Genomic DNA, 15,668 nt, shown 5'->3' with positions numbered 1-15,668 from the left:
TAATTATTTTGTTAAATATTAATTAAATAATAATATTTTAATACTTCCGTATTAAAAAAGTCATATATTATTTTCAAATTACCTTTTTGGGTGAGTTAGGTTAGTCGAGTTGGTTCTGGTTCATAGTTTTCGGGTTGATTCGATTTCGGATCGAGTTAAGAAAATTTTTGTTGAACTTTTGCTTTAACTCGATTTGAACCCACCCAAATTAACACATTTACATTGATGTTACACCGAGGGCAGCACTTTAATGATGCATTAATGAGCAATATTCTTTTGGTATCCGGGGTACTATCCCAAGGTCAACATCGAACGAATCTAAAGTTTGGATTAGGGGTGCAAACGAACCGAATCGAGTCGAATAATAGTAAAAAAGTCAGGCTCGAATTCGACTCGAAATAGGTATATTCGAGTTCGAGCTCGATTCGAAGTTCGATAATTTCAAATATTTGGGCTCGAGCTCGGCTCGAAATGAAGTTCGAGTTCGAGTTCGGCTCGAAATATTCGAATATATTCGTGAACTATTCGAATTATTGCTCGGATATTAAGGTTTGAAAGCTCGAAATGCTCGAAATATTTGAAATGTATATATATATATATATATATATATATATATATATATATATATATATAATTATATTATATTAATAAAATATTAGGCTCGCGAACTATTCGCGAGCTATCGAACAAAATAATTTGGGCTCGAGTTCGGCTCGAAAAAAAGTTCGAACGTGTTCGAGTTCGGCTCAAATTCGATAAGTTCGAATACGAATCGAATATTTATCGAGCCGGCTCGAAAAACTCAGCGAACATGTTCGGTTCGTTTACAGCCCTAGTTTGGATACATACATGTAAACAAGCCTGATAAGAGTAAAAAGAAAGAAAAACATTTGTGATACCGTTGTCGCATTATTATTATGGTAAAAACTTGTGTTAGACGGTCTCACGGGTCGTATTTGTGAGACGATCTCTTATTTGGGTCATCAATGAAAAAGTATTATTTTTTATGCTAAGAGTATTATTATTTATTGTGAATATGGGTAGTGTTGACCCGTCTCACATATTAAGATCCGTAAGATGGTCTCTATTATTATTTATTTTGATTATAAAGTGATGAGTGTTTTTCAGCGTGAGTTTAAACTCGAACATCTCTCATATTAACATCATATGGTGAGGCCTTCTTTTGCGTGAGTTCGAACTTCGGACATCTCCCATATTGAACATCATACGTAGGGTGTCTATTACCATGCATTTTTTTAACACGTTGATATTATCGTTACATTTCTATTAGGGGTAAAAGAAGTTTTAGAAAAGAATTTGCGTGATTTTTGTAACACAGACATATATACACACACATATATATAAAGAATTGGGCGTATCTATTATAGGAGCTGGGCTGGATCGGATGATTTATATATATAATATATACAGATATACAAACATATAGATATACGAGGTTTATAATTTAAAATTTATTTCTTTCATTGACTTCAGTATTTTAGACCTACAATTATTAATGTAGGCTAGTTATTAGGGAGAAGCTAATAATAAATATAAGTCAAATATACAATTTTGTGTTTTATTATAAATAAAAATAAAATTATTTAATTTAGCTACTATATATCATCATGTGATTTATATTGTTTATTATAAATATAAATCAAATTTAATTTTTTTATATAATTATTTGTGATATTATTATTTAAAAAAAAAACCAAAATATTAGAGATATATATGTTGAGAATAAAAAATTGAAATAACATATAGATCTTAACAGTCTAGTTTTTTGAGTAGGTCTTTTGTGAGAAGGTCTCACGGATCTTTATCTATGATACATGTCAACTCTATCGATATTCACAATAAAAAGTAATATTGTTAGCATAAAAAGTAATATTTTTTCATAGATGACCCAAATAAGAGATCTGTCTCACAAAATACGATCCGTGAGACCGTCTCACACAATGTTTTTTTCTGACTTTTTTTTATGGATGAACCTTTTTAACATAAAATTCAGCCTCATAAACTACAAATTTTTTTATATTTTCAAGTTGCAACATCTAGGGCTTTTTAATTAAATAATACAAAAACGAATTTTTTAAGAAAAATTAATAAATCTAAGGGGCGGCATTCGAAGCATAGGCCAAGATGGTTAATGAGATCCTACCGATGTGGGCACTACCTTCACTTCATTTCAATGGGTAAGATCTTGTCACACATATAATTTAAAAAAAAGTGGATCATATATATGTACGGACAAATCTTAGCTATCTATCCTATTATGGGACAATGACCAACGATGAAATAAAACGGCCAGGCCTGCTCCTTATTTAATTAGAAACGAATCGATCAAATAATCGCTTTTCTTGCATCCAACGCCAACGTGACTTCCATAACCGTCTGGGGGCACGATCCATTTCTTTCCACCAAATCTCTTTCGTTTCTCTCACGTTGAATTCGAAGATATTATCAAAAAAACTCTTCTGGTCCGGTCGTTTTAACCATTGAACTAAAAATTTCCGAGAAAGACAAGGAATTTAATTCCGCGCAGTGTTGATATAATTTTGGTGAGTTATTTTGATTCTTCTCGGTATTCATGAAGATGGCTTATATTTATATTTTGATTTATTGTGTTTATGAAGAGCACATGATTTGATTGTATCAAAAAATTTGACGCCCGGGTGGGAAGGGTTCTTTTCTTCTTCTTTTTTTTCGGGTATCATGTGCTTAATTATGATCATTTCATGTCAGATATTGTATGACGAATTCCTTGAATCTTGGTGCTTTCTTTTCCATAAATTCTGCTAACAGCTGAAACTTTTTCTGCGGCTAACTGAACTCGGAGGAGTGCCTGAATTGAGCAAGACAAGAATCTTGATTTTCGTTGTAATGATTCTTGAGAGCACGTATGATATAGGATTAATCGTATCATATGCTCTGTTTTACAAACTAAAAATTAAACCCATTTTGTAAGATAGAGAATATTATTGTTGCCGCTGGACTCAAATTATATATGTGCCTCCGTTTGATGATTTAGGCAGCCATGGTCAAGGAAATTATACTTTTGATGATGATCATACCGATCCAGGCATTTGCTGGAGACAACAATCCTGTATATGATCCTTGTTCGGATGCCAAAGTTTCGAGATCTGATGGCTTCTCTTTTGGCCTCGCATTTACTTCCAAGGACTCTTTCTTCTTCAACCACACACAGCTTTCGCCATGCGATAGCCGTCTCGCCCTCGCTGGTTCAGCTCAACTTGCTGTGTTTAGGCCCAAGGTTGACGAGATTTCCCTGCTTACCATCGATAGCAACGGCTCCTTTAGCCCGGTATGAATACTCTATTTGCAATCGTAGTTGCTCTGTTCTGTTTTTCTGAAAAAATATTAATTTGGTCGGACCTGGGAACCAATTGCTCCACCACCTATAACTGGTTGCTAACTGTTAGCCCAAGCTCAATTTTTTTTTTTAACCAGCTGGAAGCTCAAGAGATTAACTAATTTGGATTCGAATTCAACTCGAGTTAGTGCTGAACTCAAGCTCGTTTAGTTTGAATTTAATTTTGAAAGCAAAGCGAATAATATTCAGCCTGACTAGGTCCTGTTTGCACTCCTAGTTACAACTCTTAGCGTGTGAGTCGATATGTTTGCTCTGTGGCCGTGATGTATCTTTGATAATGAACCATCGGAAGTCGTAGGTTTCATTTTCTTGCAGCCTGTTGCCACATATCATTGTTTCTCAAGGTTACTAATGAAATTGTTGAATGTTACTTTAAGTCTATGTTGTTTTCTAATATTTACAAGATTGTGTGCAGAGCAAGTCCGGTGGTTACATGGTAGCGTTTGCGGGACGACGATTTGCAGCAAGATCACTCCCGGTACTTGTTGCAGACAACAATCACACTATAACCAGCTTCACTCTGGTAAGAATTAATCGATCCACCAAATCAAGGTTTCTGTTTGGGCTGACGTGAAAGTGACAAATTGAACACCAACCCATTGGAGCATTTCCCGATATATTTGGATGGGGGTAGATTTTAGGAGAGGATAGGGTGGCGATCGCCCATCATAAACGAACCCGCAAACACGAATCTGAATTCATGCATTTCACACACTAGCGATAAATAGCATTTCAGGCTTTTTCTTTACGTTTCTCCAACTCTGTTTTACTACTTAACTCAACATTTTCCCCACAGGTTCTGGAGTTCCAGAAAGGCACACTCCAAAACCTGTTCTGGAAAAAATTCGGCTGCGGTTCTTGCACCGGCGACTTGTTCGTTTGCCTTAACAACACGGATTGTGCGATCCCAAACTCCAAGTGTAAAAACAATGGAGGGACTATTGGCTGTGACATCGGCATACAGTTGGCTTTCTCCGGCACCGACAAAAACGACGCCGTCCTGAATTCGTGGTACGAGGTTGCTAATCTCCGGCAGTACTCGCTGTATGCCCTGTACTCTAATCTTCGGGATTCTATTTCATCTCCATTCACAAATCTCTTCTGAAAGTTTAAGGTTTATTGTTCATTATTAGTCATACTCACTGACTAGGAAACATGATTGTACAACTCTTGGAGAAAAGTATGTTTGGATCGTCAAAGAAAATGGTGAAATTTTGGAAAGAATAGATATACATTGTTTGTTAGAATTATTCGGTATTTGTCATCTCGGACACACATTGTATGCATATGAATTAGTTTTTTTTTTTTGTTATATTTATCTAATAATTAGTGGTTATATTAAAATTAAAATCTTTAGAGATTATTGTTTGCGATATTTTCTTTTATGACTTAAGTAGAGTAAATTAATATTTTTTCCTTAAAAGCGTAGTGTTCCATAATAACTTTTAGGTTTTTTTTAAGAATGATTTTTGTTTGGATATCTTAGATTCAGAGTGGTATCATTTTGTGGACAAAAACTTGTGTGAGACGGTCTCACGGGTCGTATTTGTGAGACAGATCTCTTATTTGAGTCATCCATGAAAAAATATTATTTTTAATACTAAGAATATTAGTGACTAGGAAACATGATTGTACAACTCTTGGAGAAAAGTATGTTTGGATCGTCAAAGAAAATGGTGAAATTTTGGAAAGAAAAGATATATATTGTTTGTTGGAATTAATCACGGACACACATTGTATGCATAGGCCCAGTTTGGTAGGTTTGATTAAGGTTGGATTGTTAATTAATCTCATGTTTGGTTCCATTTATAAATCTGACATTGATTAATTGTAGGACAACTTCTACTGTTTAACTTGGAAAAGGAATCCATGCATTCTAGGTGGATTATTTTTATCCGGGTAGACTAGAAATAAAAATGACCATAATAGCCCTTACTCTGAATTAAAATAATAGCCCTTACCGTGAATAAAAAATTGCAAGTGTGTCTAAAGAAAATCGCTTAGCGACGGTTTGTAAACCTCCGTCGCAAATAGCGACGGTTTTTTTATAAACTGTCGCTAAATTTCAAATTAGCGACGGTTTCTCAAAAAAGATCGGCGCCGTTTTCACAAAACAAGATCGGCGACGGTTTCATGAAATAATAAACCGTCGCTAAATGTCAAATTAGCGACGGTTTTACAAGATCCGCGACGGTTTCTCAAAAACCGTCGCTATTAGCGACGGGTTTTTAGAAGCCGTCGATAATTTTCCGGTAGGAAGGAGACCGTTTCCGACCGGCCGCCTACCGGCGCCGCCACTATCGCCGTCGCGAAGGGGAAGGGCAATTTCGTCTCTTCATCAAAAAATTCAAAATTATCCTACACTTAAAAATCGTACCAAACTTAATATTATTTTACACCATATATTACAATCCTACCACAATCATTTTCTTTATCATTTACGTACTAATCATTAGTTTATCCTATCCCCTAACCAAACGTAGCCATAGGGAATTGATATCCTGGGCGTCTTTTGGTGAGCGCCCAGTGGGCGATAGCTGAGCTGTCGCCCACATGTGCAAATGGCGACGGATTTTAACAAACCGTCGCGAAGCCCACATGTGCTGTTTGTGGGACACGAAATTTGGGAACGCCCCTCTGTCCCCTCTTTTCTTTTTATAAAAAAAATTTGACGTTTTGCGACGGTTTGTTACAATCCGTCGCCATTTGCGACGGATTTTTAAACCGTCGCAAAACGTCAAATTTTTAAAAAAAATAAACTGCACATGTGGGCTTCGCGACGGTTTGTTAAAATCCGTCGCCATTTGCGACGTATTTGTAAAACCGTCGCGAAACGTCAAATCTTTAAAAAAAAATAAACTGCACATGTGGGCGACAGCTGAGCTGTCGCCCACTGGGCGCTCACCAAAGGGCGCCCAAGGTATCAATTCCCTATATATATATATATATATATATATATATATATATATATATATATATATATATATATATATATATATATATATATTTTGTTATATTTATCTAATAATTGGTGGTTATATTAAAATTAAAATCTTTAGAGATAATTTTTTGTCAGATTTTTTTTTTATAATTAGTCAGACTGATGACTTAAGTAGAATAAATTAATTTTTTCCCTTAAAAACATAGTGTTCCATAATAATTTCTTAGGTTTTTTTTCAAGAATGATTTTTGTTTGGATATCTTAGGTTAAGAGTGGATAGAAGAAAATGTCTATTTATACGTTTATAAAAAATTCTGATAATCTGTAAAACATATACGTTTATAAAAAAATGTCTATTTATTTATTATGGATAGAAGAAAATTAATATTTTATTTTGGTGGGAATGTGAATTATGTCGTTTTTTTTTCATGTTTTTGTTCGCACGTTTATTTCACCCGTCGATTTATTGGATCAAAAAATGGACAATCTGCTTCTACCTCCTTTTTTGCCAAGAAAATGAATGAATCACAAATCACGAAATGTATTTCTATTTTCAGAAGAAACTGATCCCAAAAATAAAAACAAATCCACTAATCTATTTTTCTCCGTAAAACATATTTTCTTCTTCTGTACCGACATACTATCCTCAAACCAGAAACAAACTTCCAAATTTCAACCACATCTCCATCAATTTGCAGCAAAAACTCGTGTGAACGGATATCTTATTTATGTCATACATGAAAAATATTATTTTTTATGTTAAGAGTATTACTTTTTACTGTGAATATCTGTAAAGTTAACACGTCATACAGATAAAATCGGTGAGACTATCTTGCAAGAAAACTATTCTCAATTTGCTGCAGTACAAAAAAATGTGCAGATTTTTAACATCAATCCAACTAACGACTTCTGAACTCAAATTTTGACTTCTTATTATCACCATGAAAATGAAAATCATCCACTCAACTTGTGCAAATATGAGAAGCTGCGATATTACGCTATTTCACAAACAAATAAAATTTACAGACAAAAATATATAATTATTATCTTATACAAACTATATATAATCCTCTATGTTTCTTGAATTGCAACAAACAAACACCAAAAAAAAAAAAAAAACTCAAGTTAACACAAGAAGATTAAGGGAGAATACCAACATAAGGAGTGGAAGAAATCAGGTAATTATGATTCGCTGGAAGCGAAGAATTGGCGTGATTAATGACACAGCCAACAGCTTCCACTAAAACTACTGCGAACTTCATGAAAAGCCTCAACAATTCCAAGCACATTTCAAGCCTCTGCAACACCATTGTTTCTTTATCAATATTTTATCCACAAATTATGAAATTTGTCGAGTATATATATATGTATTTTTTATTCTATTTTCCGCGTACTCCACTTCCTGTGATAAATGATTGAAGTCATATTTTATATATATATATTCATATATATATATATATATAGATTAATTATTTATAAGAGATCTTAATTTGGCCTTTCGAGTTTCCAAGGGACCAAACAACAAAGTGACGCCCTCTTCCTCAAAATTCTAAGAAAATGAGAGAAGGAAATCGATTGAATGTCCCAACGACAAATAATAATATTGCTTTAAATAATAATCTTGAATATAGCTTTGATTCTTGAAATTATATGACAGACTTGTGTGAGACGGTCTCACAGGGTCGTATTTTGTGAGACGGATCTTTTATTTGGGTTATTAATGAAAAGTATTACTTTTTAATATGAATATCGGTAGGGTTGACTCGTCTCACAAATGAATGTCTCACAAAGACCTACTCAAATTATATATATATATTTTTGAATAATAATCAATATATATTTGTTTGAAAATTCTCAAAATATATTACTTGAATTTCCTGTTCCATATTAAACAGACAAAGGAGTCATCGGTCATGTGTTTAGGAGATAAGGAAGGATGAATTAACGGGGATTTTCGTTATATAATATCTCTCTTTCAAAATTTCGAATGTGGTGTAATAATTTATTAGGGTGGTTGAGAAAGTTGAAAATGTCCTTATCCATATTTCCATCTAGTAGACAATATATAATATTTGATTTAAAAAATTAATAAAAAAATTTATAGAATGCATGTGAAAAAGGCATATTCCATTTCAATTGCAATTACTTGCCTATCTATGCCAACACACACATATGTTAATATAATATTTATATATTATATACCCAATGGCGTGCATGATTTTATTGACGAGAGGATCATTCTTTGTTGATGGGAAATATCACTGACAAGTTCGCAAAAATTTAATATTTTTTATTTATAATAAGTTATCTGGTAATTAATTTGCATTGATACGCATGTTCTTGCGTGGAAGGCTGAATTAATTAATGTTTGGAAATTATTAATAACTCCTCATTTTTAAATATAATTTTGTTCCCACTTCTCACTCTTATTTATTTGACCACTTTAATCATTTAAATTTTCTAAAATTATCATCAATCTTCGAACTTATAGTATATATGACATTTTTTTTTCAATTGAGCATGTTTTTAAAGAAATGTAATCTAAAGACATGAAGTTACACAAGTTTTTCAACCTATATATCATATTTCATATGATTAATTTTTTTATTTTTTCAATGGTCCGTCATATTTTCGTATAATAAATTGAACAGTTTACCTATTTGATCAGAGTGTCGTCGAGTTGTATCTACTGAGTTTTATAGATTGTTCCTCACATTTTAATCATAAGGTCGCAAAAGATGATTTCAAACGTAGATTCTTTCAACAACACATAACACATCCATGTTTCATTTCCTACCTAGGAGTATACATAGTAAAGCGGTTCAATTTTAAAATAATACATGAGAGGTACAATAAGTCTTGATTTTTTTTATTCAAATATACAATTTATCAATACATAGTAACCTCATGTAGAGGACTGAGGAATTTGTTTAGCTACCTATCGTAGTTAGAATTACAACACACATACAATAAAGAAAACTATTAAGTGTTTTTTTAGAGAACAATGAAGTGTTTAAACGATGTCTTCATCTTCTTTCTGTCTTAATATATAGAGGTCTTGGTAGATTTGAAATCCAGACTTCAAATCTTGTGAATTATTCAGCTAGTTGTGGCCGACAACATATTGTGAGTGATGATCCTTTCAACAACTAGTTAGTCGCTTTTATTTATGGGTGGTTGAATGGTTCATGTTCCACTGTTTAGTGGAATCATCTTTTTGGTAGTTCATCATCCACTAATGGAGTGGTTGGATCAGATGATTGATTTATCTTTGTCTAAGAATCTTCTGCTTTCGTATGGTCCTCGAGACTTATTTTGTGTGGTATTTACCACTTGGTCATGTTTCTGCAAAAAAAATTTTAATCTGTTCTGGGTCGAAAGCCTTTAATAAATTATGGCTCATTTTGGTTCGGACATTCTGGACATATGTTTTATGACTATCTTTCCAAATGAGTCATGCCCCCCGTCAGTTTGATGTTCCACATAATATTTCTTTTCTTTTTAAATAGGTCTTATGTAAATCATGTAGTTTTTCATGTCATAGTGTCTAACAGAAAAAAGATCAATTTACAGAATTTTGATGAAATTTTAATGGAAACTTAATTTTTCCATCTTGATTAGACATACCCATAGACCTTATGCTCTTCTGATAGAGATGTCATCTTCACTTAATGAAACAACAATGAGTGTTTTTTTCTTCACTTGGAGGATATTTGATAAATTTTTTAATATTGTGTCTACCATCCTTAACTTGATAAAATGAAAAACTTCATGTAAGTCTTTTCATGTTGGCTCTTGTATTGTACTAAAAAAATACAGCTCCAGATAATATCATTTGGACAAATAATTATTGTTTGTTCATGTATCCTACACTGCTTCCCGAATCCCACTAAGGTAATCTTGAAATTTCTGAGAAGCTGAATGATGTAGTATAAACTGAGGAAAAAGACCTGAATTCATATCATGTATTGACCTCATTTAGATATGAGTTTTGTTTCATCCATACTATGTGATATTTTCCTGCTACATCAACCCGGATTGTGGTTGGTTTCATGCATATTTTTGTTCTCAATTGTTCAGTTCTGTTGATATCCTTGAAATGAAGAAATTACAGATTCATTAGTACTAATTTTTTTGTTTATTTTAATTTTTTACTTGTTACTTTAGTAATATAATGGCACAAACGTGCCTCTTTAGTTATGTGAGGATATATATTAAAGGTTTTTTCAGATGATTTTTTTAAAGAACTTATCAATAGTCTAAATTATTAGTTCAAATAAGGACATAACGCTCGTGAGACAAAAAAAAAAAAAAGAAATCTTCCTACACCATTGTTTCTCGGCTAAATTTGGGTATGTGTAAAGGGAAAATTCAACCCGAAACTGAAATCAACCCAAACCAATTTCTAAGTGGTTCATAGCAATTCCTTTAAAACAAACTGAAATGAATCTAGTTCTGGACTGGTTCTGGTTCCAGACAGGTGTATCGTGGAATCGGTTCTTTTTTTTTTAAAAATAAATAATAATAAAAAAAAGATAATAGCCATTGCCACTGTTATAGTCGTCGGCCCAACTGCTATAACAAGATATGTTAGAGACTCAAACGGTATCATGTCAAATCTGAAGAAAAAAATTGCAAATTGGCCCTCATTTATATTTAACTGCATATCGATCCCTTTTTTTTAATGATTTCTGCTTAATTCTTCCATTTTTGTTTTTTTTAATGAAAATAAAATATGAGCTTGATCAAATCCTTAGCCAGTTCCTCGGACTGAATCATAATTGAATAAAATATCTAGATTTTCAATGTTCAAAACTTTATAAATGGATAACAGAATGTGAAGGAACCAACCTTCTTTGGTGATCACTTTACCACAACAGATGGCTTCACAAGAAAATCTGAGAATACCAATAAATGCAAATTCAGTCACGAAATCGAAAATGAACATGTTGATTCTTAAAGTTGTTTGGCCAAAATATGACTTGAGCTAGAGATAGAAATATTTTTCAAAGTGATTTATGAATTCAATCGAAGCTTGAGCAGTGCTTTTTTTTTTCTTCCAGAGTTCCTGATTTTATTCAGCTTTCAAAGTTCTGTTCTTAAATCTCTTTTCAGGTTATTATAATCAAGTGATTATCAATAGGTAACATTGACAAGCAACTCATTATCGACCGCTTCCATCACTCAACCTGAATATAGGGTTCTTAGGAGAAAGTCAAATGACATTATATAGGAGTTTGACATGTTTATTGATCATAAGAACCTCAACAAAATTAAATACAGATGTCCAAAGGAGTGTATAAGATCAAAGAGTACACAGAAAAATATATCTGATGTTCAAAAGCCTCTCGAGAAGATTGAAATAAGTGAAAACATGCTATTTTAAAAGGGAAGAACAAAAGAATGGAAGAAGAAAGTTGTGGGGTTGAGGTGGATATTTTTCTAGACAAAGAAGTTCGTGAAATCGAAGGGATATATGTAATTAAAAAAACCTCTCCCGCTTGGCCCCATGGATAGAGCAACGATGATTGCTTCAGAAAATGTAAGTTCAAAAAAGAGTAGAGTGCTTCGAAAAAAAATATAAAATGAGGCTCTTTTCAAATAGAGTTCAACAATATGTCGAGAGATGAGCTTATGAAAATAATATCTCATTTTTTTAGAACCAAACGTTTATCACTAAGCTCAAATCTATAACTGTTAGCCAAGATACAACTTTATTTATTTATATATGTGATAGCACAGAACACACCTACATAGGTGTTAATGAATTGGACTGTTAGACCCATGAGTCCGGGGAGGTACATGTCTATTTGTTTGTGTTGTCTCATATCCCTTACAGATCAGTCTTATCATTTCCCCGCCGTCGGCTCTGTCCCCAGTAAATAAAATATTACCATTTTAGATCTGGCGTCACTTTTTTTACGGCCCATCTAGCCAACCAGATCAAGTGATACAACATTAGTAGCTTGAACACGAGAACTTCCCGTGATCATTTATCTCAGTATTACTCTCATTAATGCACGCTTAACCCAACATCATTCAATGCCAACACCATTCAATGTTGTTGAGAATGATAACTTCAAGCAACTAATGGAGATAATATGTCAATTTGGATTAGGGTTCAAACTTCTAACTCAATATTAACTTAGGGAGCTACTTTTGAAAGCAAAAGTCAAAAGAACAAAGCAACTGTTGAAGAATCGCAAAGAAGATTGGCAAAAATGGGTGCTCGATTATGATAGATGCATGGAGTGATAAAGAAAAGAGAAAGTATATTAAATTTGTGTGTTAATTATAAGGAGGGTATTGCATTTTTAGTGTTTAAAGAGTCTTCAGACGAGACATATGCAACTAGACTTATTTTTTTAGTATGTTCACCAATGTGATAAACAAGTCAGAGCTCACAATATTGTTCAAACTATAACAGACGCCACCAATATTTGTTCATGTGGTAAGAGTTTTTGGAATGGTGTGAGAAACAAATGGAAAACAGATTACTCTACTATGTTGAACACGAGTTTTTGGAATGATGCAACACTTTGTGTTGGAACATTTCATGTTCGCAAACTTGATTTTGATGTTTAAAAAACTTATTATTGTGTTTCTAACATATTTACTCAAGTGTGAAGTTGCAAACACAAGAACCAAGCTGAAACTGAATTCTGCACAAACTGAATTTCTGGCAAGCTTCGGTGTTTTGATGATATCTCGCAGCTGGATGATTCAAATGACAATCCGCCAATTGGACTGATCAGAAAACTCAATTTGTAACAAGTCTTATCTCACGTCAGTTGTGAAAAATCGAATGTTATCATTGTCTAAATGATCGCTCAAGTACCGAACTGATCACACGAAAATAACAATCATTTGGGTTTGAGCAGCTGCGGTATTTTAGTCATATCTCTCAGCTCGGTTATCGAAATGAAACGATTCAGCATGTGTTGAAAAGATAAGACTATGATCTACAAATCATCTTTAGAAGTCAAAGTCTGAATCGAAGTGTAAGATACTGATAAATGACGATGAAGTTACTGGTTCTCCACAAACTGAAATCAGCTAGGCTGATTACAGCATACCAGCTGCTGACCAGCTGACCAACCAACTGAACTGAACCAGCAGTTGACCAACTGAACTGAACTGAACTAGCTGCTGACCAGTTGAACTAAACGACCAGTTGAGTTGACCAGAGTTGACCAGTTGACCAGTCGGGAAAATTCCTAGCAAGCTGAATTTGACCGTTGCAATCTCAGAAACAGTACAGAAACTTTTCAAACGGTCATATTCTTGTATCTAACGTATATATCATTGTTGGGACTTATAAATACAACATATTTAAGATCAAACAAGAGCTTTTGAAGGGGATTCAAATCATGGACAGTTAGCATGAAGAAATCAGCTAGTTGAGAGCACAAGCCCTTGTGTGAGGATATATTTGAGATGTACACTGTAACTGATAAATTCCTCACACACGATCACTCACATATATATAAGAGAGTTGAAGTTCAAAGATTAGTTGAGTGAGTCTTGCACAAAAACGTAAAACTTGTGTATGTAGTCTTTGCATATGAGACATTAAACAATATGCTGATTGTGAGGTGTTGCCTACAATCTTGAGTGCTAGGAGTTCAGTTTAGGCAGTGGGTAAGTCCTAGCTGAATGAGTTTGTACAAAGTGTTGTATAAATGAAAATCTTCTAGTGAATCCTTCCCAAGGGGAAGAAGGGGTGACGTAGGAGTATTTAAATATTCGAATATCCATAAACAAATTCGTGTCTATTTGTTTATTGCATTTACTTATTATTTCCATAGTTTTAAAGATGCATTGTTGAAACATTTTATGTGTTCTTCAAATACCAAAATATTGGATACCAAGTGTTTGATAAAATGATTCAACTAAAATATTTTTACTCATTCCACTTGCATATATTTTAAATGTTTTACAAAATAAATAATCGGTTTCTACGAAGGATTATTTCAAGTATTTTCAGCTTGGTTTGAACACCAAACTCGATTTAATTCATCGGTGTTCAATATTTCAAGAACCGAGCTATTGTAGTTCAACGGTGATCCCCCTAACCGATCCCAACACTTTGTTTGAAAATATTTGCTCATTTGTTAAGAGTTCTCCGATTGGTTGAAAAATATAAAAAAAATCGTCCATGAGATTTCTATGATAGCTTCTTCGAGCTAAATAAGATATCAAAGTGATCTTGAATAATGTCGAATCACATTATCAACATGTCACAACGACCATTGAGTGAAAAATAATGAATGATAGACTTGATACGTCTTGCATACAACTTCTTCTGTGTTGAATCCCTACTTCTACTACAAAGATAGTTATATTGATCTTTATGAGGAGGTCGCGACGAGGACTTTTGAATGCATGAAAGTTTTGCATACAATGAGTTTGAATTACGAGATACAATTATTAATAAGGAATTTGAAAAATACAGAGATAAGACTGTATTATTTGGGAAAACATTGACAACAAAAACTTGTGAAAAAAAGACATACATTTGATCCATGTACATTTGTGGAGTAGCTACAGTGCTCACACACCTAACTTGCTAAGACTACCATTGAGGATACTTTCATTAACTACAAGTTCATCTTGATATGAAATAAATTGGAATGCATTTGAGCGAGTAAGATTAAACTTTAATTAAAGTAAAATATTAATGTTTAAAGCATATGTTCATGTTTACCCACTATAATATTTACTCTTTTTTTTAATTCATACAAAGAAAAGAAATAGATTTGAAATCAATATGTTGAATAATCTAATTTTTTCTAATTTAATGCTAGATTGTTGAACAAACAAAAAAGAAAGAAATGTCGATGTCTTTTTTTGCAAAATATACTTAAAATGCACAATGTTGGACTTTATATTTAATTAAATCAATAAAATAATCAAATTTTAATTAGTTATTTATATCAATAAATTATTTTAATCAATTTCAACATAGAATTAATATATTGATATTTTAATTAATATGTTAATTATTATTTTGTGGAATAAATTAGTTGTTGCAGAGTTCAAAGTGATATGAGTTTTATTTTTAATATAAAAATTACAGTATTTCGAAGTTAATATTGAACTAAAATTAGATAATATTGGTTAAGTCGATGCTATCTAAGGGGCATGCATCCACATGATTTGGATGGACAATATTCACACACATATGTGATTTTAAAAAATTAGTGGACCCCGTATATGTGTGACTAAATTTAGGCTCTTGATTCTATCATGTGGATAGTGTCCCTACATATGGGATGAAATCAACCGATATTTCCTTAGTCTTATATTTCCTTAATTTCTCGTTCTCTC

General features: G+C 32.9%; 1 protein-coding gene across 5 annotated transcripts; it reads left to right on the top strand.

Moving 5' to 3' along the window:
- The first annotated feature begins 2,363 nt into the window (after positions 1-2,363).
- On the top strand, positions 2,364-4,665 carry LOC140828331 (uncharacterized). 5 transcript variants are annotated; one of them, XM_073191321.1, is made up of 5 exons: positions 2,364-2,564; positions 2,809-2,883; positions 3,035-3,328; positions 3,813-3,920; positions 4,194-4,665. In XM_073191321.1, exons 3-5 carry the CDS (start codon positions 3,041-3,043, stop codon positions 4,500-4,502), a joined length of 705 nt encoding a protein of 234 aa, XP_073047422.1. In that variant the 5' UTR covers positions 2,364-2,564; positions 2,809-2,883; positions 3,035-3,040; the 3' UTR covers positions 4,503-4,665. The 5 variants fall into 5 exon arrangements, with proteins under 5 accessions (XP_073047422.1, XP_073047424.1, XP_073047421.1 ...); XM_073191323.1 differs by having other exon boundaries at positions 2,809-2,903; positions 3,039-3,328; XM_073191320.1 differs by having other exon boundaries at positions 2,809-2,903.
- Positions 4,666-15,668: the final 11,003 nt, after the last annotated feature.

Source organism: Primulina eburnea, chromosome 3, assembly GCF_022965805.1.
Source record: "Primulina eburnea isolate SZY01 chromosome 3, ASM2296580v1, whole genome shotgun sequence".
In the NCBI taxonomy this organism is placed as follows: Eukaryota; Viridiplantae; Streptophyta; class Magnoliopsida; order Lamiales; family Gesneriaceae; genus Primulina; species Primulina eburnea.
The sequence above is the reverse complement of the archived record's forward strand: the minus strand, read 5'-3'. Positions and strand labels throughout refer to the sequence as shown.